Here is a 27,062-nt window from a genome sequence, read left to right on the forward strand (position 1 = left end):
TCCAAGTGACCCACATGTGCCTGAAATCCCCTGGTAGTTTCTCTTCTCACCCTGTGCCTGTTCTGAGGCCAAACTCAGCATTTTGCCACATCCCCCAAATAAATCCACCACCATAGTGACTTTGTTAGTAGTACCAATTTTACTGAAGAGGAATTCTAGGGGAATTGAGAAAGAGAAATCACATCATCCACCACCCTGCAAACTTAAAAAAAGTGAGGCTTCAAGATTTTCCTCCAAACTCCTCTCTCTCAAAATCCTGTGTATTGTCCTGGAATTCAAATCCAGCCTTTGACATGATTCCTTAGTTACTGAAAAAGAAACCTAGGCATGTAGTCAACAATGCCCTCCACAGACAACATCCATCACCACCACAGGAAAAACAAACCAGAAAACAGATCAATAACTATCTAGTGTTAGTCAAGTCTGACCCCTGAATGTTTTACCCTCCATCTAAAGCAATTTATCACAATATTTACAATATTTACCCAGCACAGCAGGGTGCGTGTGTGAGTAAGGGCGGGAGGTGTGGTGGTGGTGAAATTCTGCAGCAAAAATAATATAATTTTCACCAGATGGGTAAATACACAAAAGGGTTATACATCCATAAACACATAGGGATACATATACAATATGAAAGTGACAGCGACTCTCTCAGTTCTGCTCTCAGCCTGTCTTTTCCCTGAGTTTTGGTTTCTGATGACAATGATCTGGACAGCCCTGAAGTCCCAAGTGATGGGACTGGGATTTTTGACTTAAGTTCCCTCTGTGTGAGAGCCTTCACCTGTATGTCCTCTTAAAATTGAGGATTTTTACTAAAAGAGTAGATTTTAGATGCTCTAGCTACCAAGAAAAAAAGGGGCAACTATGTGAGATGATGGATATGTTAATTTGCTTGACTCTAGTAACCATTTCACTATGTATATGCATATCAAAATATCATGTTGTACACCTTAAATATATACAATCAAATAAACAAAATAATTGTAAACGCCCATGACAGTAGTTTCTGCAAACACATGGACCTCCAATGCAAGTATTTTTTTAAAAACTTTTTGAAAACTCTAAAAAAGCCTTTCCTCTACATACGTTTGTATAACACATTTGATTAAGTTGAATTTTAATTGAAAATACAGAGACAATTTCTACTTCTTCTTCAACAGCAGTGTGTCCTAATAGCATATAAAACTGTATAGAACATGAGAATAAGACTTATCTGATAGCTGTCATGAATCCAAATTCAAGCTTTTTTCCGACTATTTACACCATCACTCAGCAACCATTTAGTAATTGTCCAGTTACTGTTTCCAAGTATGTGGACCTTGGCTTGTAAAGTCAAATTGGGGAAAGAGGAAAACCTGCCCTACAAAGTTTCCATCAAATAAGTCTAACCTCTAGACAAGTCTTGAGTCACTCTGACTCTACTTGGTTATTGAATTATATGGAAACTTTTCTCTACTCGTTGGCACTGCTAAAACCTCCAGACGACGGGTTTCCAGTCTTACGGTGTGGTGTGCTGTTTTACTTTAATTGCCTTTTGAAACACAAGATAGTTTTATTTTCTACTTTCACCCTGCTGTTTTGGGGTTTCAAAATTTATATTTGCATATTATCTAGGTTATTCTTATTTTTAAATAAAGGTAATGAGATTTCAGATTTTAATATTTGATCTCTTTGTTACCCATTGCTTCTTAACATATCAGCCACCCTGACTGAGGCAGTCACATTCCATGGTTGTCCCAGACATACCTAATGAATACAGCTCCCCTGCAGCAAATATGTGAGGGAGGAGAGCGTATTTGCCCTGGTGAGCTCCAGTCTGCCATTTTGCTGATCATTCTCCCATTATCAGCATCTTATCCTCAAAGCTTTACCCACAGCACGTATTATCTCTCCATACCCCAGAAAAAACAAAACTAAGAATTGAATGCATTAATCTCTTAGGAATATATACAATTCAAAAGAAGCATAAAGAATGTGAAGAATTTATCTCCTCTCCTATGGGAATAGTTCAGGTCCCAGAAAGAAAAGTTTTCAGAAAGGGCTTTAAATCCAGTTGGTTTCACCCTGTTGGCCATCCCATACGCTGCACAGAGGGGGATGATACGTAAGACTAAAAACAATACTCTAAATTCCCTGAACCTCACTTGCTGCATCTGTACCTACTTTCAGAGTTCCTTAAAAAAGTTGGTTGTGTGAACTTTAAAAAGTAGTATCTTGTGAGTGCACGTAAGAACTGATGGAATCTGAAAAAGGTCTGTAAACTTGTTAACAGTATTGTACCAGTGGCGTGTCCTGGTTTTGATATTTTACCATAGCCATGTAACACGTTACCAGTGGTGGAAGCTAGCTAAAGGGTATACTGGGCCCTTTGTGCTACTTTTTTCAATTTTCTGTGAGTCTATAATAATTTCAAAAATAATAAATGTGATATATACACTTTAATTTTAAGAGCAATAGTGTCATCAGAAGTTCTGACATTAATAAGGTACAAAACATATGCAATTGACAGTATTCAACAGTTTTGGACTTACAAAAATGACAATTTCATATGGTATCCTAATACTATAAAACGTGTAAAGTGCAGTTATACTTGGGGTCATTGCCAATAGACTTGTTTTTGCTAACAGAAAACAAACAAACAAAAAACCCCCACAAAATCTGAACACTTTTTTTAGTTGACTGTAATTTTAGAAAATAAATTCCCCTCTATCTAGTTTCTTACACATTTTTTTTTTTTTTTTTTTTTTTAGACACAGTCTTCCTCTGTTCCTGTGTTGCCCCAAGTTGGAGTGCAGTGGCAACATCTTGGCTCACTGAAACCTCTGCCTCCCGGGTTCAAACGATTCTAGTGCCTCAGTCTCCTGAGTAGCTGGGATTACAGGAGTGTGCCACCATGCCCAACTAATTTGTATGTGGGTGTGTGCATATTTTTAGTAGAGATTGGTTTTGCCATGTTGCCCAGGCGGTCTCAAGTCCTGGCCTCAGGGATGCGCCTGCCTCTGTCTCCCAAAGTGCTGGGATTACAGGCATGAGCCACTGAACCTAACCTAGTTTCTTATTCTTGAGATGGATCCTAGGAAACGGTTATAAGAGTCTGAGAGGACAAGAAATGTGTTCTAACAGCAGTGCCGGCTTCCACTGCTCCTTGAACACAGTGCATATCCCTGTGTTGACTGCTTCCCCATATATCGGCCTGGCTAACACTTTGCCTCCTCTAAATCTTTGCTCAGATTTCAGCATCTCAAAGAGGCCTCCCTGGACTGCTCTGCTTAATATTTCTTGCAACCCACATTTCACAACGTCCCTACATTCAATTTTTCTTTCTTTCTTTCTTTGGAGACGAGGTCTCGCTGTGGTACCCAGGCTGGAGTGCAGTGGCATAGTCACGGCACACAACAGCCTAGACCTCTTGGGCTCAAGTGATCCTCCCACCTTGGCCTCTGGAGCAGCTGGGACTACACAGCTTCTTTTTACTCTTATTTACTTCTTTTCTTTTCTGTGGCATTTATCACTTTTTGTTTGTTTGTTTTTGTTTTTTGAGACAGAGTCTCCCTCTATCAGGCTGGAGTGCAATGGCGCAATCATGGCTCACTACAACCTCCACCTCCTGGGTTCAGGCGATTCTCCTGTCTCAGCCTCCCAAGTAACTGGGATTACAGGCGCATGCTCCCACTACTGGCTAATTTTCTGTGTTTTAGTAGAGACGGGGTTTCACCGTCTTGTCCAGGCTGGTCTCAAACTCCTGAGCTCTGGCAATCCCCCCGCCTCGGCCTCCCAAAGGATTACAGGTGTGAGCCACCGTGCCTGGCCGCATTTACCACTTTCTAACACATATAATTTAATTTTCTCATTTGCTGTACCTGTTGTTTACTGTGTCTTCCCTGCTAGAATATAAGGCTGTAAAGGGCAAGGATATTTGTCGAGTTTGTTCCCTGATTATCCAAAGCCCCCTAGAACAGTGTCTGTAACATAAAAGGAGCTCAATAAACATTCACAGAATAAATAGATTTAAGGAGATCTTGAATAGGCAAGACATGTCTAGTCTTGAAAGACTAGACATCGGAATGACTACAGAAGACAGTTGCTCCAGATTCAGAGAGAGCAAGAGAGGAAGACAGTGAGTCGTTTGATGAACTCCCTTATATCAAAGTAATCAATTGAAGATTTGATTCTAAATTTCTGTTCTCAATTTGTAGAAAACTTTGCTTAAATGCTGTAAAAGGCTGACATCAGAATCTGAGGTGAGAGTTGATGATGGAATCTCTGCAAACTAAGCCCGTTTTTTGAGATGAGTTTCAGACAGATTTGGAGGATGTATCCACTGCCACAGCCTGTTGATCTGAGCCACTGTGGCCAATCTGTTGCAGTTTTTTTTGTCAATATCCAAAAGTAACAATATTGCCATGGTTCCTTTTTGTAAAATTGTTAATGTGGCCACAAGATAAAAATATCCTTGGACCTAACCAATAAATGGGGATTGTAATAGAGGCCGACCAAATTTGAAGATCAGGGCAACCACAAACCATGATGAAGGATGCTATTAATGTGACTAACTCATCTGGCAGGAAATACGGAAGTCAAACCTCCAAATCATAGGGCAAAGATCAATCTGACACAATCCACAAATCTGAATCACTTGTGCATAAATCCAAGTGAAGCAGAATTGCCTAGTTCATTCAAAAAGCCTGCTTTATATATGCCTGAGAGAGGATAATGCTACCACATGGCAGCCTCTGTTGGACACAGTTTATATCTGGTAAGTTATTGAATCCTTGCAACAACTCTCTAAGGTAGGTATTAAATGATCCCCCTTTTGCAGAAGAGAAAACCAAACTGTAGAGTTTAAGGAACCTGTTCCAGATCACACAGACAGGATTTAAACCTTGGTGTTTATAACTTAGGAACCCATGTTCTTATCAATACACTACTGCCTTCTAACACTCAAATGAGAGCAGATGATTCCTTAGGAGATGATTATAAGCAAACTTTGTGGTTATTACTCTAAGGAGACAAGACAGAAGGAAGTCATTGTGTTAATCATTACACGTATTTTCTTAATTTCAAGGAATACGAAAACTGTTGTAAAGTCTTCGTTAGAGATTGACGTTATAACGCATGAACGATGTTAACAGAATGTTATTTATTTAGTCGTTAAGAAACGGACTTGCTGGCCTCTCCAGCTTTCTCCTAGACCTACAAATCTCTACACCTTAATAAACACGGTATGTTAGGATAACAGAACCAGCTCAGCTCTAAGTCCAGTGTTGTCCTTTACTATGAGTTGTTATCCAGCTGAGTTTATCCTGTGGGTTTGGATTCTCTGTCATTGGAAGGCTGAGGTTTGTTCCTGTCTGGAAGTTTGTTCAAGCGTGAGTCCATTGATTGAGGGAGAGATTGTGGTCTGCCAGGGATGCTGTGTAAAGAGGAAGTCCTTTCTTCAAACAGCCTTGTTTGTGTTTTTAAAAACTGTTAGAGTTTATGTCCTGTTTCCATTCCCATGCCCAGCCCTCCCAAAGTAAACAAATGACAAGTGGTGGTGAGAGAGTAGTGGTGATACAGGGGTGGGGACAGGGAGGAGGAAGGAAAGAGATTTCCCTAGGGGAAGAGGATTTTCAAAGAACCCAAATACAATTTGGAAATAAACTCAAGTGCCAAAACCAGATGGAGTTTACATCAAGATCAGTCCAATTTATAAGCATAAACACAGACTCCTAAAATCTTCATGTACTGGTTCTAAAATGACCAAACACTGATGGACACTCTCAGACTAAATTCCAGCTAAATGAGTGGCTAGAGGTGAATTCTTGGACCATCAATAAGTGCACCTCTTTATCCAATTTATCCCCCTCTCTCTACCCGACCCTACCTACCAGCGGGAGAAGCAGGTTTCTACTTGCCCAGAAAATTCATTTGTTTGTGACATTTTCTAGAAGAACAGACCCAGAGCATTCTTAATTCTGACTATGGCACTAAATATCCTGAAAGAGAAAAAAAATACATAAAAATAAAATTTCAGAATTTAAACTACATCTGGAATATAAGCCAATGTTGAGAATTTCCCCTCTTTCCAAGTCTGCTCCCAAGATCTTAGCTGACCTTACTTGAGTTAGAAAGTCCCCTTTCTACCAACAAGAATTCATTGTAATCCCTGATTCAGTACCATTGGAATTCACAAAAATATCCCTCTTATATGTGTGTCTCTCAAAATACATACAACTGAAAACTGCAGTAATACGTAGTTCCCTCTATTCAAAAGCAAGCAATTCTGTTGTATTAAATGCTCATCTATATGAAAAGCACTTGTCAAAAATTTGGCTTATTATATATTTCATTGTCATCAGAATAAAAAGGAAAAGGAATTACATTGCTTGGGATAGTTCTATCACCTGAAAGTCAAAAAACAGCTTGAGTCAGGTGATGATTGGTGATGGAAGCTGATGTTATAGATTCTTAACAACACCTGCATGACTCTATATTAATTCTCAACTACACATGTCTTGGATAATTAGTAAAAAAAAATAACGCAGTTATTGAAATGTCAAGCAGTAATTTCCTTTTGCTCAGATAAGTTACACTTTCCACTAGAATAAATTTTCTAAATATCCAAGACACAAGTGTTTTCTGAAAAATCTGAAATTCCTCTGAGGAAAAAAACACTGAACCAAAGTAACATGAATCGACGTTTCCCCAAATCCCATATTAAAACACTAGATTTCAAAAAAGAGATATACCCAAGAGTCATGTATTAATAGGGTTTAGTCATTGTAATCATTGCTTGTGGGATTTTGTGTGATTTAAATATTTGCATATGTAAGTATAGATATTTATATACACATTTTGGATAGTCTTACAATGAATATGTATTACTTTTATAATTAAGAAAAATAAATTATTTTCAATGAACTAAAATTTTAAATACACCAGTTTAAGAATTACAGTTGTGCCAATATAGGACTTTTATTTTTTCTAAAATGAAGCCACAATATATGTTTACCCACTTATAGGAACTTACCCAGAAGATACACTTCCAATAATGCAAAACTGTATATATATATATATAAAATATTATTTATTGCTGGATATTTGTAGTTACAAAATGTTGGAAATAACCTAAAAGGAGAGTAATGTAATGAAATGATACATCTACACAATGGAGTACTATGCAGCAATAAACTAGGATGAAGAAGACCTATATGTATGGAGTGACTTCCGGGATATACTGTCAAGTTTTTTAAAAAGTGCAAAAGAAACCCAGGTGTGGTGTAATCCCAACACTTTGGGAGGCCAAAGCAGAATAATTGTTTGAGCTCAGGGGAGTTTGAGATCAGCCTGGGCAACATGGTGAGGCTTCATCTCCACAAAAAATTTAAAAAAACGGTTAGCCAAGTTTGATGGCACATGCCTATGGTTCCAGCTACTCAGGGGGCTGAGGCAGGAGGACTACTTAAGCCTGAGAGGTCAAGGCTGCAGTGAGTCCTATTTGAGCCACTGAACTCCAGGTTGGATAACAGAGCAAGACCCTGTCTCAAAATAAATAAATAAATAAATAAGATATATTTTTTTAAATAAAAAAGTTCAAAAGGAACATATAATATGTCTCTTTTGCATAAAAAAGGAAAATAAGAAAAATATATCTATCTGCCTATTTTTGCAAAAACAAATACAGAAATGGTAAACCAGAAACAAATGACATTGGTCATAAACACAGGGTGGATCGAAAAAGACAGAAAGAGTGGAGGGAGGACACTTCTTCTGAGTGTCCCTTTTCATGTAATTTTGGCTTTTAAAATCATGTTAATATTTTATATACTAAAACAAATAAACTTGACTCAACAAGGATGGGGAAACTCCTTAGCAGAATATAAATAGAAACAAATGAGCAGTACTACATTTCAAATGAATAATGTAACTACACTGAAGGGGGAAAATCAAGCCCAAATAATTCTGGAACAATATTCTAACTAAGTTCTTAGCCTAGAAACACTTCTTGAATTCTACTTGGTAGAGTTCCTTCTTTAAGTGGTGTTCGTCTGCAATTCTTACTCTCCATGTACTGGAGCATGTGGATAAATACATTGACAATTTTGGGAACCAAATTTCTCACTATTGGAGAAGGAAGATACAATTATAAAATAGAAAGTTGTTATGAAAACCATGCAGTATTGAATTCATGGTTTTTATTCATGTGGTGTTAACTTTTAAAAAATCACAAATCTGTGACTTTGGAAAAGGAGGAGACTTTATTTTTTGTAAATGGTTACAGCCTGCAAAATGGTCACCCCTCAGGATGGAAAGTATTCCTCCAGCTAAGACCAGACAAGCACTTCAAAGGAGGAAAGATTGGAGTAGCAGTTTTATGCTGAAGAGGCTGGCTAAAAATACATATTCAACAGGTTATGGGAGAAGCTATAAATATTCATGAAGGTGGTCCTGACACATGCATACGGAGCAAATCTGCATGTAACATATGACCCATGTTCACTTGTGGGTGGAAACTTAACATTCAAAAGTATTCCAGTTATGTCTACGGCCGTAACACCTTGAATGCACCCGTTCTTGTCAAATGTGTTACAGCTGGACCCTATATATCAAAAGATCTTTTCAGGTTACAAAGTAACACAAGTGAGCAACCTCTGTAAACCAGTCAGAACCAGTCCGTGGTTGGTGGTCTCCCTATCAGAAGAAAGTCAGTGAAATCAGGCCCTTGTCCAATCAAAGCTGTAGTTATAGCTGGTGGAACAGCGGTTCAATTAGTCAGCGTCTGTTAGCAAGATGAGTTGTAATTGCTTTAATACTGCTTATCTCAAAGCCAGTGCTTGAGAGAAAAAACAAAACAAACAAACCAAAAAAACCCTTGCGGCAGTTAGAACAGTTTATTCTAGGCCGGGTGCAGTGGCTCATGACTGTAATCCCAGCACTTTGGGAGGCCAAGGCAGGCGGATCACAAGGTCAGGAGCTGGAGACTGGCCTGGCCTAACATGATGAAACCCTGTCTCTACTAAAAATACAAAAATTAGCCAGGTGTAGTGTCATGTGCCTGCAATCCCAGCTATTCAGGAGGCTGAGGCAGGAGAATTGCTTGAACCCGGGATTCAGAGGTTGCCGTGAGCCAAGATCGCGCCATTGCACTCCAGTCTAGGTGACAGAGAGAGACTCCATCTCAAAATAAATAAATAAATAAATAAAACAGTTTATTCTTTAAGTGTAGGGTGCATGACTTCATCCTTGCCTTGTATGGCCTTTGTTTTTGTATATAATTTGGTATCTTATTGCCACAGAGTCTGTTCTGTCTTATGATACCTATTTCAACATTAATGCTGGTCAATTGTGTCTAAACCACGAAAGAGTGGGTAGAATGAGGCATGTCTGACCTCCCCTCTCTCCTGGTGGTGGCCAGGAACTCAGTTTTAAGGTTTTTCTGGGGTCCTCTTGGCCACAAGAGGGTCTCTTCTATCAGTGGAAGACTTAGGACTTCAAGTTTACAGTATTATGAATACAAAGATAAATATAGGCAAAGGGATGTAGATATAGATTCCATATTTGTTGACTGAAGGTGCCTAGGTGTTATGATACCCCAGAAGCAATTAGGGCACCAGTGCCCACTAAATGGAACCAGGGCTTTTTGGAGAAAGAACTGATTCCAGAATTAGTGCAGGGAAAGTACATAATAATCCTGATTTTTTTTGTAGTAGAAAATAGTCCTCAAAAAATAATGGGGTATGTCCAAAGGACCCAGGACCCCACTTAAAGAAGCTCCTCTTGGCCAAATCTGGGACAATCTGAGTACTGACGTAAATAATGATCTTAATGTATTCTAATCCGTTGGAATAAAAAAAAATGATAAGTCTGTACAAACAATAATAAATAAATAAATAAACAAGAAGAGAACGCTTTTGCTTATAGTAGAATGCTAATAAACGTAAAATAATGGAGTTTTTAAGAATCACTCCCTTCGCAACTGCCATCGTAAAAACTGAATCAGGGAAAGATTGTTAACAGCTACTGAAGTTGTTGGGTAAAAATTTAATGAGAATCAGGATATGTGTAGGGTCTCAATATCCTTCTACAAATAACTTATAAATTACTAATGGAAAAATATTGTCTTTACAGAAGAGAACCTTATGAACACTAACGTCACCAAGTGATCAAATCTGGCATGGATTAGTGATGGCACAAATGAACATCATGTGCTTCCAAATATGAAGCGCTGAGGACAAATGTCACTAATGTAGTGTCCCTGCCAAAAATGCACTGTGTTAATCCAGTCATCTGGAAATGCCAGACAAACCCAATTGAGGGACGGTCTACAAAATAAATGTCCTAGACTCCTCAAAAGTATCAACATTATTTGTTAAACGCTGAGGAACTGTTGAACATTACAAGAGACCAAAGAGAAAAAAGTAATACAATGAATGATTCTCTTCCAGATCCTAGACCAAAAAAGAAAATATCATTAAAAAATAGTTGAAAACATGAAAAAAATTGATAGGTTCATAAATTAGATTATTTGTAGCATCGTACCGACATTAAACTTACTGTGAGTTAATGTCCTTGATCTTTGCACACTGAAGTATTCAGTGTTAATGGGCATGATCACTACAATGTACTCCCAGAAGTACAGGGGTAGAAATAAAACTATATATAAATGTACATACTGAGAATGTTAATTGAGGTAGCTGGGTAAGGGTTATAAGGAGTTCTTTTCTTCATAGTATTCTTTTTTAAATAGAAACAGGGTCTTACCGTGTTTCCCAGGCTGGTCTTGAACTCCTGATCTCAAGTAATTTGCCCACTTCAGCCTCCCAAAAGTGCTAGCATTACAGGTGTGAGCCACAGTGCCCGGCCTATACCATTCTTGCAAACTTTGTGTACATATAAAATCCTTTCTAAATATTTTGAAGTGTAACTAACTTTATTGCTTACTTTTTCAGATTTTTAAAAATAAAACAAGTTCATTGTAAATATAGGCTACATACTCAAAGTTATTAAGTAGATGTACCAAATCCTCTATAATTTCATGATCCATTAAATCACTGGTATTCATTCATTCAAAATGGCTTTACATATACATATTTCTTTTTTAATGGAATAATGAATATGCAAAAGGAAGATATAATATTGCACAATCTCTGTGTAAAAAATATAATTTTATTAGCTGGACGTGGTGGTGGGGACCTGTAGTCCCAGCTACTCGGGAGGCTGAGGCAGGAGAATCACTTGAACCCGGGAGGCGGAGGTTGCAGTGAGCTGAGATCACACCACTGCACTCCAGCCTGGTGACAGAACGAGACTCCAACTCAAAAAAAAAAAAAAAAAAAATGTAGTTTTAATTTTTCTCTTTTTATTTTTATAACAACAATTTAGCCACTTTCAGGCCAACTCAGAAGTAATAAGGAAATCCAGGGTTATTAAACTCCGTTCAGGGTTGTAAACATCCACCATCTGTCTTCCTATTGTGAGTTCTAAATTCCAAGTGATCTTATTTAGTTTCCCGGCCATGGTGGGGCAGGAGAACATTGATTGGAAAAATTGTCTCTATATGAAGAGTATTAACGTTGTTGCTGTGTATCCGGAAATAATTTCCTATTTGTGTCTTAACTTGCAGCCTCTCTGTATTGCACACTTTGCACTGCATACATCTTTGACCTAAATTCTACATGTGAAGAAACTATGTTAAAAAAATTCAGTGGGAATAAACTAACATGTCAATTGGTTGTAATTAATAACCATAATTCAATTGAAATTCTAATAGAAATAGAATTTGTATTCCTTGAAGCGCAGGTCACAAGATTTTTCATTAGCTACAAAGCCTGTGTCCCTGGATGAACTTATCTTTATATCAGAGAAGAATCTGGAAAATTGCCAGTCTAGCAACCCCAAAATTGACCAATAGTATTGCCCCTGAAATAATTGCTGGGATCTCTTTGATTCATAACTCTATTTTGAAAATTCAAGAAAGACATATAGAGAGTTTAAAAAAACAAAAACAAAACAAAACAAAAAACTTCAGGCAGTACAAAGAGCAAAACATAAAAATGTTATCTTTTTTTCTCTTTTTTCTGTTAATTCCTGCTTTCCCCAGCCCAGATTTTATTATATAAATTGGGGGCTGACAAACTATAGCCCAGGGACCCAATCTGGCCCTCTACTTGTTTTTGTAAATAAAGTTTTATTGGAACATAAGTGATATGGTCTGGATCTGTGTCCCCACCCAAATCTCATCTCGAATTGTAATCCCCACGTGCTGAGGGAAGGAAGTGTTTGGATCGTGGGGGCAGTTTTCCCCATGCTGTTCTCATAATAGTGAGTGAGTTCTCATGAGATCTGATTGTTTTATAAGTGTCTGGCATTTTATCTGCTTACACTCACTCCGTCCTTTTGTCCTTTCACCTTGTGAAGAAAGTGCTTGCTTCCCCTTCTCCTTCTGCCGTGATTGTAAGTTTCCTGAGGCTTCCCCAGCCATGCGAAACAGTGAATCAATTAAACCTCTTTTCTTTATAAACTACCCAGTCTCAGGTATTTCTTTATAGCCGTGTGAAAGCAGACTAATAGAACAACAACTCTTATTTCTTTTTTGTATTATCTATGGCTGCTTTCTTGATGCCACAGCAGAGTAAGTAGTTGTAACAGAGATTGTATGGTCTAAAAAATTTACCATCTAGTCCCTTATAGAAAAGTTTTTGACCCCTGAAAAATGACAGTAGACTACATACATTGTTCTACCACTTGCTTTCTCACTTAACAATAGTGATACATTCAAGATATATATAGATCTACTTCTGTCTTTATAGAGGTGGAACAATATTTGTTTAAACAAATTTCATAATTTGCTTAACCAGTCTTTTAGGTTGTTTTCTGTGTTTTGCTATCATAAAAGATGTCATTTTCATGCGTTTGTGTCAAGCACATCTGTTGGGACAGTTTTTACAGGTGAAATTACAGCGTAAAAGTTCTGTGCATTTTAAATTTTAATCAGTATTGCCAATCAAATACAAAAAGTTTTGCAACAAAACTGATTTAGAGCTGATTCAGTTCTCCCTTTTGTTTAGATAATTCTGGGCAGAAAAATATATTCAAAGATTCTGAGATAAAACATGTAATAAGGAAGGTATAATCTGTCATGAGATTAGAGTTTAAAAATCCAACAAAAAAGGGAAGGTGTAAGATAGCATCATCTCTGTGTGAAAAATATAACTTTAATATAATACATATTCATAGAAATGAAAAAGAGAAAAGGGAATGATAAAAATTATGGCTTTTAGGGGACTTAAGGAAAAATAGAAAACTTTATTTTATAATTCTCCAGAAAAAATCATTTACATTTTTCCAAAATTACTTTATACAGTAAATTATACATTAAGTAGACATTATTAAGTTAAATAGTGGTTTCAAATGTTGGTAAATATGTCTTTAGTTGCAAAATTTCAGAGACAGGCTGCGCTTTATCCTGATAGAAGTCAAGCCCAGTGAGAAGCTCTACATCACGGACCCGGGCAATGTGAGCTGTAAATCTTTCTTCAACCCAAAGAGCTTCCGGTTTACCTTCCTGAAAAAGAAAAGCACAACACTTTCTTTTTCACAAGGTGGTACTTTTCATGAACAGAAATATTTTTATTGCTTAGAAGTTGTCTTTTTGCCGATGATATTTACCTCCTTAAATCTTAATTTGATACAGCTAAATTTAGTTTTTAAAATAAAAAGAAAAGCACAAAGTATACCATAACTAACATAGAACACAGTAGTCAAAATTTATCCATTTTTATGTTTATTTCAGATATAAATTTTTTAATGAAATTAAATATTGCAGATGAAGTTAAGTCCCCAGTGCTCCTCTGTTCAGAACTAAACTGATATCCTTATATCAGGGTGAATCCCAGTCTGTTTTTTCAAACTTTTACTGTACATCACTATACAATATGTACTATTGATGAGTTTTTAAACTTATGTTAATATTATAAGTGGTATTCTACAAATTTTTTTATTCGGTATTAATGTTTGTAATCTATAGTGATATATCTAGGTCTTGTTAAGTGACTTGTTCTTAGCTGTGGTTTGATATTTCCTCATTTAAATGCAGCACAATTAAAATTTTCATTACATGTTGATAAAATTTTTATTATAAATAATGCTATAATAAATAACTTGGTATATGTCTCCTGTGTTCAAGAGCATGAGTTTCTAGGATATATTAATAAAATTGCTGGGCCATAGAGTACATTCAATTTTTTTTTTTTTTGACATTGTCACTCTGTCACCCAGGCTGGAGTGCAATGGCGTGATCTCAGCCCACTGCAACCTCCACCTCCTAGGTTCAAGCAATTCTCCAGCCTCAGCCTCCCAAGTAGCTGGGATTACAGGCACCCACCACCACATCTAGCTAATTTTTTAATATTTTTAGTAGAGATGGAGTTTCACCATGTTGGCCAGGCTAGTCTTAAACTCCTGATCTCAGGTGATCCACCTGTCTTGGCCTCCCAAAGTGCTGGGATTCCAGGCATGAGCCACTACGTGCCACCGAGTACATTAAATTTTAACTTTATCAGATATTAAACCCAGCACTCCTCAAAGTCTTCATACCAATTTACAGTTCAATAGGCAGTGAAAGATAATTCCCGTTTCCCCACATCTTTGCCAAACCATGGGTGTAAAATAGTGTTTTATGCCATTTATATTTTATTATGCTGACTATTGTTATATTTGTGCATCTTTTCAGTTATTTCTTGACCGTTTTATTTTTAATTTTTTTTAAATTATGAAAGTTAGTTCAATAATTTAGAACATGGGTTTCTATCACATTCTTTATTCTTTATTATAAAGAATAATTTTCTGGTATTCTTATGATATTGCTAAAGTTCAGTTAACTTTTCACATAATAAGAAAGTTTCAAAGTTTGTTTAATCAGATTACTGTATTTTCATGATTCTCATTTGACTTCGACGCAGTGGTTTACTTGTTTAAGTATGCAGGCTTAATACAGATAGCCACTATCTGAGCCAGAGGAAGTGTAAGAGGAAATACTTTTTGTTCCTAACCTCTAAAGCACTTGTGTCAGATTCACAAAGCGAGCTAATATTAAAAAAAAAAAAAAAAAAAAAAAATTCACTATGTTAGTTTGAGTTCATTCTTTCAATGGGAGTCTAATTCAAAGTCTTTCTATTCTGCCTTTACTATTGCCCATTTCAGTAGCACCTAATATCTTTGATCACTTTTTTCCATAACGTTTTCTCCCATTTGGTTTAGATGACTCTACTCTCTCCTGACTTATTCGGCATCCATCCAACTAAATGTTTACCCAGCACCTGACAGTCTTCCCTCTTTTAAATTTGCAGGGAAATGACCACAAAGCATAGCACAAAACTATACTTATGCAGAGACGATACTTAAGGTATTTAACACTGAGTAAGTCGCTGGCACCAACTAATCTGAACAGAAGCCAGCTGTAGACAACTGCCCTTGCTGCACCAGTCCATGCCAACAGAAAAGGCTACACAGTTTTATGAGCTATATTTGAATATACTTTGATATTAATATATGTGTGCAGAGGGGGGTACGTGTGTGTGTGTGTACAAATGACCTGTTACAGAATTAAGTGTATTGTATATCCCAAAAGTACAACTCATTTTTTGAGACAATATTGATTTCAGCATTTTTCTGTCCTGTCCACATTCTTATTCTCTCTCCTTAGCCACTACAGTCCAGTGATTGCTGCTATCATGCTAATGCAACTACTTTGTCAATGACGACCTCACTGAATGGGGTGTCCTCAGACTTTTCAATTAGTTAACTACCCCAGGCTTCTGAAGTTCCTCCTTTGTTATCCATAGTTGTACTGTTTACTTGTTTGATAATACCTTCTGTTTCCTCAGATGACTATATTTCCTGGAAGCATAGACATTTTCCTCAATTTGATTTGGGATCTTTTCTTTCCACTTTCTCCCCTTTGGCAATTGTATTTCACACCCATGATTTAATCCCAAATCTAGATCTGCAGTTCTGATTTCTCCTCCAAGTTTCATATCTATATTTTCCATATCTGCTGAGTAACTTACAAGGAAAGTCACTTGAACTCATGGCTACATTTTCATTTATCTGACAGAAATTTAACAGCACAAAGATGACAGGAGGAGGGAAAAGGAAAAAGGAGGGAAGAAAAGATGAAAGGAACAAGGAAAAGACAAAATAAATAAGAAAATATGATCTAATTCCTTACACCAAGTGTGGGATAAAATTGTGAATCTATCATTTCTATAGCTTGATCTCAGTTCCCTCTAACCTAATAATAGTGGGAGTACTTCTGTACATTGTGTAATTCAAATACTTAAAGTACAGAGTTTTCATACAATGCAATGCTTAAAGCAAGCCATCTATTTTATCAGGTGCATCAAAGCACAATTACCTATCCAAATGCTATTGGAAATATTGGCTGGTTTAGACTAAGAAACAGTTTGTGAATGTACTATATTTTCTGCATGATTTGCATATAGGAGATTCAATTTCACTCTCCATTGACTTTATTTTATTTTATTTTATTTTGAGACAGAGTCTTGTTCTGTTGGCCAGGCTGGAGTGCAGTGGTGCGATCTCCACTCACTGTAACCTCTACTTCTCAGTTTCAATAAATTCTCCTGCCTCAGCCTCCCAAGTAGCTGGGATGACAGGCATGCACCATCATACCTGGCCTAATTTTTGTATTTTTAGTAGAGATGAGGTCTCACCATGTTGGCCAGGCTGGTCTCGACCTCCTGACCTCAGGTGATGTGCCTGCCTCGGCCTCCCAAAGTGCTGTGATTACAGGTGTGAGCCACTGTGCCTGGCCTCTGTTGACTTTAGAATGTAACTTTATCATAAGATATGATTCCTTTATAATGGCCACCTTTTTTTATATTGGGAAGTCTTAGGGTTTTATATAGATTATTTTGTTTTATCTTTACAAACTTCATAAAAGAAGGTGAATATTTTATCCTTATTAGATATAACAGATGAGGAAACTAACATACTTACCCAAAGAAACCAAGTCATTCACTGAACCCAGGATGTCCAACTCCAAAATTCATGTATTTAAGTTCTATTTTATACTATTTCTCATACATCCTCCTAAATATTCAACTAGTCTGTCAAACTGAAGACCACCAAGAGCAAATCCATCCTTCTCAAAACAAAAGATTATCTATCGTATACATTTCCTGGTTAGTCATGCCCTGGATTTTTAGTCATCTTTGCCTCTCTCTCATCTTGCCTTTTCCTTACCCATATCTAATTGACAGCTACTCTTATTAACTTTGCAAACTCTTTTATAATCATAGCTTGGCTTAAGTTTGCTTTATACTCATTGCATTTTGTCTCATAATTATCTATATAGATGATGTCACATTCTTATTACTATACTGCAAATTCCTCAAAATCTTGGATATGTCCAATTTATTACTGATGATGTCCTATTCAATAGAGATGATGCTCTATTAATTTGGAGATATCACTTCTACTTTGAATAATCAAGGAAAGCTTCATATTATTTGCACTTTACCTTGACTCCCAGGTGGAATTTTTAGCAGATGGAAAAGAAGGGAATTATAGAGGAGAGAAGAACATAGGCAACAGTGATGAGGTAAGCAAACTCAAGATGTGCTCAAGTAATTTCAAGGGCTCCAGTTGGCCTGGAACATTAGTCTGTAAGGTCAACTGAGGGTAAATTGTGAAGAGACTTAAGCACAGGCTGGAAGTTGTTTTTGTTTGCTCCTATGTATTTTGTTGTTATTGTTCAGCATAATCAAAAGTTTTGGGGGGAGAGGCTATGACAAAATATAAACTAAATTTTAAGATGAGTAAGTTGGTAGTAGTGCACACTGACAAATGAGAAGAGGAGACCACAAATCTACTTAAGATTCATTTTCAAGAGTCCTAATAGAAGGTCAAAAGGGCCCAGACCAGGGATAACAAATGTTTTTTTCTTTGTGTTCTCATTGTAATCACTCCATTATGTCTACCTAGAACCTCTGTAATAACAAACAGTTTAATCCGGATTTCATGGTAGAGTACCACACCATATCGGTCATTGATGTCTGTCATTGGAAGAGGAAGTAAAGAATAATGGCTTACCCTTGTCTCAACCAAATAAAATGCTGACAGGAAAAGTAGGAAGGGATTCAGTTCAACAACATATCCTAATAGTTTCCTGTTTAGAAACTCTTCTTCCTCATTTTAAGAATAGTGAGTGGCTCACTATTCAGCCTCTAAACTTGGCCACCTTCATTAAACAATTTAAACACTCAAGTAAAATCGTATCTGCATGACCCAACTGAAATGTCACCCTCCCTGTCAGGAAATCATTCTCCTTTGAAATCCTACTATAGCAGTTTAACTGTCGCTCTCTTACATCACTTATCTCTTTCTTCTAATGTTTTACTGGATTTCTAACTGTGAGTACCTTCTATAGTGCACAGCATGGTGAAGGCACTCATGTGTTGAACACCTGAAAGATATAGATGAATCCCAATCTGGCCTAGATCCCAAGCTTTAATTCTCAGGCTCTAATTGCCTATGGGACTTTCCACATCAATACCAATTTCCACAAACTTAAAATGCCTAGCTTTAGCTTATCCTATCTACCAACCAAAAAGTTCTCATTCCTAACTTTCCTCTTTCTGCCTTTTTCCTAATTACCAACATTCAAATCTGATTCATCTTTGAGTTTTCTTTTGGGGTGGGGGCTCTTGTATCCAATCAGTTACTAAATCCTCTTCATTCTTCGTACCCACCCTCCATGGAAGACTCTTCGTAGTCTTCTCAATATACTCAAATTCTATCCATCCTTCGGGGCACAGCCCTACTTACACCTTATTTTATGAAATCTTTATTGATCATTCCAGCCAAATGTGATTTTAATTTCAAATATTAAATCCTTTTAACATTAATGTAAGTTGATCCCAACTTTGCAACCTCTTTAACTTTTTAGTTTTTAGAATAATTCTTGCATTATTGACTGACTAAATTGCGTGTCTATATCTCATATATAAATTGAAGTTGTATATGAACTCTTTAAAAGCAGGGACAATGTGTTCCTCCTTTGTGCATTCTAAAGAGTTTCTATCATGATACTGTGTGCTTAATAGGTACTCAATATATTTGTTGAATGACTTCAGTAAAACCTAAGTTCCAGGATACATATTTTTTCTATAAGGAATTTATATGCAAGTTGAATTAACTACTTACATATAATCTGCCTTGATCCAAAAAGGATTTTGAGATAGCCTAATAAATGATGTTTAAAAAAAGAATGTTACTTGAACTGCGTGTATTTGTGTGTGCATGTGTATAATCAATTTCACACCTCATGGCTCAAGTTGATGGAATTTTTACATGTACATACTCATTCAGAAACATTAATTTAGTGCTAACATTGGGAATAACTTTAAGATTTGTGACCAGAATAAAAGTAAGTTCTGGTGTTTCTATTACATAGTAGAGTGGCTGTAGTTAATAACAATGTATTCTATATTTCAAGACAGCTAGAAGAGAGGACTTTGAGTGTTATTACCACAAAGAAATGATAAACGTTTAAAGTAGTAGATACGTTAATTATCCTGATTTCATCAGTATACAAAGTATGCATGCATTTAAACATCCCACTATACCTCATAAATACATACAATTTTCATGTTATAAATAAAAAAAGAAAAAAGAGATTAACAAGATTTCATCTCCTTCATTCTTAGTGAATGTGAATAAAACGTATAAATAAAATACATGAGGTATACATATGTTCAACTATGCAGATATATGTTTAAATTGATATTAATTACATAGAGATCAATAGTCTTAGGAAAAGCCTAAAAATGAAGCATTACAACTTTTTCCATGAAACACTTAAGAAAATACATTTTAGAGTCACTTTTATGAGAGCCCAAAAGAGCTCTGACTCATTTTCTCATGTCCTGGACCCTCCCAAAGCATACTCACAGGACAGCTTTCCACGTTGGTAGGTCGGTGAGGGATGACAAAGGGTAGGACGTCCAGCCACCCAGGGCAGTTTTCCGGTGTGTGGCTCTTGTTTTTACAACTGGTCAGCACCACAAAGTAGTGCGTTGGGATGGGAATGTCTGTGTTCGCTATATGTCTTACAAAACATAATTGAAAACATGTTTTGATGTTATTATACTTTTGCTTCTAAAGGTGATAAGTGTGTTTACATAGTTTTTTCATATATATGTAAAATAACAATTCATATAATTCTAAGTTTGACAGCATTTTACTATATGCTAGGTACTTTTTAAATAACTTACATGCAAAGTTTTAAGTGCAAAATCTGACTCCACCAAAGGAATACAAGCTGGTATAAATATGCAAATATATATATGAAAAAAACTATGTAAAGACACACACACACACACATATATATATATATCTACTTCTAATGGTACTTTGGATTTTTTTTTTTTTTAAATAAAGATGGTTTCTCACTTTGTTGCCCAAGCTGGTCTTAAACTCCTGGGCTCAAATGATCCTCCCACCTCAGCCTCTCAGTGTGTTGGCATGACAGGCATGAGACACTGCACCAGGTCAATAAATGTCTTCATATAGTTTTAAAGAAATGCCAAAGTAAAAATATAGTAAAAGAAAGTAATAAATAAAAACTACAAAGTCTTACATATTTTTTACTCCCATCAGCCAGAATAGAGATTACAGCAGAAGTCCAAGCTTGGTCATTCTAACATGAAAAAATATTAGACTACAAAAAAAAAAAAAACAACAGAAAAAAAAGCAGCAGAGCATGATATTCTGCCTCCTGCATTTCCTCGTTTTGTTGACTTCATACTTCACAGTAGCGTTTACTAATACAGCAGAAGCTGAGAATGAAGGAGCCCAGATTCCACCTCCAGCCGTGCACTTCCACAAAATGTTTGGACTTTCACTCATCCTCTAATTCTATCATTTACTGAGTTTCCTCAGCTTTCCAAGGATGTGATTCTGTGCTATCAACTTCACAGTGTAGACATGGGGATAAATCCATACAACTGATATGACAGTACTTTGGTTTCAGATAATGAACATCAAAGTGTTTTCAAAAGTTTTAAGTGCAAAATCTGACTCCACCAAAGGAACGCAAGCTGGTATAAATAGAAATGTATTACCGTGATTTAGAACATGGACTCAGAGCCAGGCCGTCCAGGTTCATGTTCTGGCTTTACCACTTATTAGTTGCAGAATTTAGATAAGTTGTTTAACCTCAGTTTCTTTAACTCTAACTGGGGGCTAATGGAACCTAACTAGGGTATCTTTGCGGTTTAACTGATGTATATGTGAGTTCTTTAAAAAGTACCTAGCATATAGTAAAATGCTGTCAAAGTTAGAATTATTAGAATTAAGAAATTGTGAAAGAAAGAGCCAATATTGAAATATTGATTCAGTATTCATTCAACACTGAAATAAAGACATGGTGAAAAAAATAGAAAAAGGCCACACACTTAGTAGTCATAAATGTTACTTTATCAGAAGGTACAGGTAGAAATCATTGCTTTACATAATCTAGGCTTAGTATAGTTGTTTAGTTTGGTCCTTCATATGTTTTGAAAATAAAGAGAAATGGTAGATGAAACTTCTCTAAAACTCTATTACTGTGCTCTGCATTCAAAACTAATTCTTAGCAACCTGTTATGACCAGGCTTAGTACTACAATGTAAAGTTTAGTTAGGACTAGTTCTCTGCATCATGAAATTTACCTACATTGTCTCCTGGGAAATACTTTTATGAATTGTTCACTATTCTTGTAAAATTTACCTTAGTCTTTACATGACTTTTCACTATTCTTGTAAAATTTACCTTAGTCTTTACTTGACTTTTTTATCATGTATTGTTGGATTGTTTTTATATTCACTGATAGTACATCAAGTTTTCTCTACCTCCTTAGCCTTTACAAAATGTCACGTTATCTTTGCCCATTAATTTAGCAATTTTCCAAATGAAATTTTTGCTAAACTTTTCCAGGAAGTGTTTTCTTTGCCCATTAGTTTAAATTTTTTGCAATATAAGTTTTTCCTAAATATTTAGGAAAATATTTAGATTGAAAATAGTCAACAATAACATTTGTCTATGAATGTATTATGTGATATTTAAAGTATTAAACTTTACTTAAAATATTGGAATTTCCCCTCATGAGACCTATTGATAAATCAAAAAGTCAAACACTTACTTGGTAATTTCCTCTGGAGCATCAAAATGGCCATCATAATTATAATCAAATATTGGTCCACTAACCACATTTACTCCATTTCTTTCTGTGGCGTGTTTTATAAGAAGAACACTGTGGAAGTAGTCCCACATTTCTAAAAAAAATAATAATAAAGTGTTTAAAATGTCTACTTCAGTCGAACGTGACAATATTTTCTATTATAGACAAGTACATTTAAATAGCATGAAATTCTGCTTTAATCATTGTCAGTGGTGATTGGGTAATTCTCCAGAACAGGCTTCACAAGCAAAAATAAACAGCTACATTGATGACAGCTTTTTGTTGTTGTAGTTATAGTCTTGAAATTACAGTTAAATATGCCTCCAAATTTCTCCCTAGGGCTGAGTTGCTTATGGGACAGCGAGTGTTAAAAATAATCAGAACACATATGTTGCCTGATTAATTATTACTCTGGGGATGAACATTTACCTTTCATTTACTTTTAGTGAGTGGCAGTAATGAAATTAAGGGTTAAAAACAAATTATCAGAATTCTAGCAACAAGTCACTCAAAGTCAAAGTTGAAAAGAATCTATGTGAGGGATCCTTCCTGTACCTATATTTAAACCATTAGAACAAAATGACCTTAATATCAGGAACAAATTGCAATTAAAAAAATGTGTTTAGTTTGGAAGTTCAGGGAGTCACTTAACTATTTTAAAATTAATACTCTAAATACATACTTACTTCTGAATTCTTCATACATAGGTACCAAATTGCTCATAATTAAAGCATCATATTGGCTATCAGAAGTTCTATTGATGGCTGCAAAACAAATGGATCTTATTAGATCTAGCTATAAGAGAAAATATGACATACTGCACAATAGGGCTATTACTATTACTTATTAATATAAATTTATTAACAGTCAAAGCACAGAAATAGTACTTTCTAACAGAAGTCATTAATAATGCAGGCAGTTTTATGTCTGTAGTGGGTTGAAGTGTGATCCAAAAAAGCTTCATCCAAGTCCTAACCATTCCTTTCATCCCTGTGAATATAAACTTATTTGGAAATAGGTCTTTGCGGATGTAGCTAGGAGTCTCTAGATGAGACGATCCTGGATTTAGGGGTGGACTGCAAATCCAGTGACTAGTGTCTTAATAAGGAGAAGGAGATTTGGGAAGAGGAGAAACACAGGGGAGAAAGTCTTGTTAAGATGGAGGCAGAGGTTTGAGTGATACCAGTACATGCCAAGGAATGCCTGGAGCTACCAGAAGCTGGGAGAGACAAGGAAGGATTTTCCCCTAGAGCCTTCAAAAAGAGCATGGCTGTCAACACCTTGACTTTAGCCTTCTGATCTCCAGAACTGTGAGATAATACATTTTTGTTTTCACTCAATCTTTTTTGGTAATTTTTCCAGCAGTCCTAGGAAACAAACAGAATGCCAGATATATATGCGTAGCTATTGGATGTGCACAAAATAATGTTATTATAGATAGCTGTTTTCCAAAATAAAATTTTCTGAAGAAAATGAGTTTTTACTTGATAGAGACTGATATGGTTTGGCTGTGTCCATCTCAGTCTCATCTTAAATTGTAGCTCCTGTAATTCCCACGTGTTGTGGGAGGGACCCGGTGCGAGGTAATTGAATCAAGAGGGCGGGTCTTTCCCATGCTGTTCTCGTGATAGTGAATAATCTCACGAGATCTGATGGTTTTATAAAGAGGAGTTCCCCTGCACACACTGTTTCTTGCCTGCCGCCATGTAAGATGTCTCTTTGCTCTTCCTTCGCCTTCCCTAATGATTGTGAGGCATCACCAGCCATGTGGAACTGTGAGTCCATTAAACCCCTTTTCTTTATAAATTATCCAGTCTTGGGTATGCCTTTATTAGTATGAGAACTGACCAATACAGAGACTGCTGAAGGGAACACCACAAATCATGGGCTCTCAGGATTTATGGCTGTGCTGTCCAGCACAGTGAGTGTTCACAGCGAGTGTGCTCTGGAAGCAGACCGCCCAGGTGGGAACCCTAGCTCTGCTGCTCACAACTGCACCCCTCGGGCAAAGTGCTGCATCCCTCTGTACTTCGTCTCATGGCATCTGACTCATAGAATTATTGTGAGGATTAAAAGCTGCAAACCTATAAATGTTTATTCAAATCCTTTTTCATTTAATTTCATTTTGGTAAGAATACTTAACATGAGATCTACTCTGTTAACAATTTTTTAAGTACTGTTGACTCTAGATACAATACTGTACAGAAGATCCCCAGAGTTTATTTATCTTGCTTAACTGAAACTTTATGCCCATTAATTAGGAACTCCCCATTTCTCCCTCCCCCAGCCCCCGCAACCACCATTTCACTCTCTGACTCTATGAATTTGACTATTTTAGATTCTGTAATATATAAGAACATAAATGAAACTTGAGGACATTGAGTGAAATAAGGCAGTCACAGAAACACAAATAGTGCACAATTCCACTTATATTAAGTTTCTATTATAATACTTTTTATACTATAGTAAACTATACTTGGATATCTTAACTAATTCTTTTTTTTTAATTACTATTGAGGCAGAGTCTTGCCATTTTACCCAGGCTGATCTCGAGCTCCTGCACTCAAGTGATCCTCCTGCCTCAGCCTCCCGAGTAGGTGGGATTACAGGCATGCACCATCCTGCCTGGGTAACTAATTCTTCAATGAGAGGCCAATGAGTAGACACCAAAAGACACGAAGAAACAAGTAGCTCTTTTTTCTTAAGATTTCACATGGTGTTTATAGTTCTCCGACTCCACAAAAAGCCTCTTCTACCTTTTTAACTAAGCCCTGAAAGTTGGAAAGGCAATCAACATAACATTACCTCTGTTTTAGAGGAAAATAAGAACCTGCTAGTAATAGAACTTCTATTTTTAATAAATAATTGGAATTTATGCTGGAGAGTTAGAAGAGAGTTTCATTTTATCCTTACTATTACTATTTTTTTTTTTTAACTGACAAGGTCTTACTATGTTGCCCAGGCTGGTCTCAAACTCCTGAGCCAGTGATCCTCCTGCCTCGACCTTCCAAAGTGCTGGGATTACGAGCATGAGCCACCATGTCTGGCCGTATCCTTAATTTTTTGAGACAAGTTGTTTAATTATTAATTTTATTCCTTGTCAGGCAAACATTTATGTATTAACTAATATCTTATGGCCTAACAGACACAATTTTATACACCAATTTCAAATATTTTATTAATAAAATGTTGCAACTTTTTTTTTTTTTTGAGACAGAATCTCACTCTGTCACCCAGGCTGGAGTCAGTGGCTCAATCTCGGCCCACTGCAGCCTCCGCCTACCAGGTTCAAGCCATTCTCATGCCTCAGCCTCCTGAATAGCTGGTACTACAGGTACATACCAGCAAACCCAGCTAATTTTTCTATTTTTAGTAGAGATGGGACAGGGTTTCACTTATGTTGGCCAGGCTGATCTCGAACTCCTGATCTAAGATGATCCACCCACTTTGGCCTCCGAAAGTGCTGGGATTACAGGTATGAGCCACCGCACCTGGCCTGTTGCAAATTTTTAATGTTTATCACAGGGCTTACATAAATTTGTTACCCCTGATTGTACCTAGATACATAAAACATATCAGTTTATTTATCCTAACTCTGTTAGGAATTTTAAATTGATAACACTACTTGCTTTCATTAAGCCTTTTTGCCCATTATAAATTTCACAATCTTTAAATTACAAATCTCTAAGAAGGTGAAATTGTTGAAAATCTCATAGGCAAGTTAATAAAAATGACATTTCCTGTTGCACAGGGAAGTGGCTTGAGTTTTAGGAAAATCACACTAGCTCTGGCAGGTTCCCAAAAGAGATCCTTTCTGAAAACAACAACAAAAAAACCTTAAATTTCATTTGGCTGCTTCACCTGCAGTTTAAAACTGTTAGCCCTACAGCATGAGCAACAGGCCAAAATTCCAGCCTGATTTCTTATTTTATTTTATTTTATTTTATTAGGTGATCTTCTCTGTATCATTCCAATTTTAGTATATGTTCTGCCAAAGCGAACACCCAGCCTGATTTCTTTTCACGGGCACAGCTGTATTCTCCAGGCAGACCTTAGCTTGGGCAGGAACCAGAAGAAATGGGTTTTTTAATGTTTGTGTCCTTCTGCAAAGAATCTTCAGTTTTAAAATTAAACTTAAACCTGCCGAGCTCTCTAAACATCTGGGCCAGATGAGAGCTGCTGTGTGGGTCCCACTGCAAAATGTCTTAGTCTTTATTACAGCCGCTGTGCTGCTCTGGCCAGCCACAACCACTGGAAGTGTCTCAGGCAGCTAGCTTAGCCCAAGCAGGTAGTTTTGGTGGGGAGTATATGTTTAAGGCATATGCCCACATCCAGCTGATGAGAGCTTTCTAAGCGACTGCTCTAAAAAAGAGTTCTACTAACCAGGAGGATAGAGGAAGCCGTGGGTGATATTCTCGTCTGCTAAATAGAAAGAACATTTTTGGCTCTCAGAAGGAGGAACCCTGACATCAGCCCGCAGACAGTCTGGGACAGTGGGAGGAAGAGGCGATGTGTCTCCCTGTTGAAAGAGAGAGAGAAAAAAATTACGCCCACAATCGCGGCTCACCCATTGCCTTATATGGTTTGTCACTTCCCTAGAATGTTTTTCATTTAAGCTTTTCCTATTTTCTTAGTGAATCAGGTCTAGGCAAGCAATGGGAATGGATGTCTTCAGCAGTGTTTTCTTCTGTGGTTCCCTGCTGGTTAAGGACATCAGGAGGGCAAATCAAATACACCTTGGAAAAAAATATTTGCACAATGAAACCCGAATTGAGAGGAGAGGAATAATGGGAACTATTCCTAAAAACTAAAATCCTTTTCAAGATCTAATTTTTTT

The 27,062-nt window shown here is 36.7% G+C and overlaps 1 protein-coding gene across 5 annotated transcripts in view; it reads right to left on the minus strand.

Moving 5' to 3' along the window:
• Positions 1 to 27,062, minus strand: part of ENPP3 (ectonucleotide pyrophosphatase/phosphodiesterase 3) — a 118,275-nt gene that overhangs the window by 8,970 nt on the left and 82,243 nt on the right. For 3 of the 5 annotated variants that reach the window (XM_009206080.4, XM_009206078.4, XM_009206079.3), the window contains exons 22-26: positions 26,609 to 26,744; positions 22,912 to 22,989; positions 22,187 to 22,319; positions 19,957 to 20,113; positions 13,268 to 13,546 (exon numbers count right to left, since the gene is read on the minus strand). In XM_009206080.4, coding sequence (XP_009204344.1) covers positions 13,376 to 13,546; positions 19,957 to 20,113; positions 22,187 to 22,319; positions 22,912 to 22,989; positions 26,609 to 26,744 — 675 coding nt within the window. In that variant the 3' untranslated portion in view covers positions 13,268 to 13,375. Of the gene's footprint in view, positions 1 to 13,267; positions 13,547 to 19,956; positions 20,114 to 22,186; positions 22,320 to 22,911; positions 22,990 to 26,608; positions 26,745 to 27,062 lie in introns of those variants that run through there. The other 2 variants (XR_002521773.2, XM_009206081.4) reach the window with 1 other exon arrangement.

Source organism: Papio anubis, chromosome 6 (genome assembly GCF_008728515.1).
Source record: "Papio anubis isolate 15944 chromosome 6, Panubis1.0, whole genome shotgun sequence".
Classification (NCBI taxonomy): domain Eukaryota; kingdom Metazoa; phylum Chordata; class Mammalia; order Primates; family Cercopithecidae; genus Papio; species Papio anubis.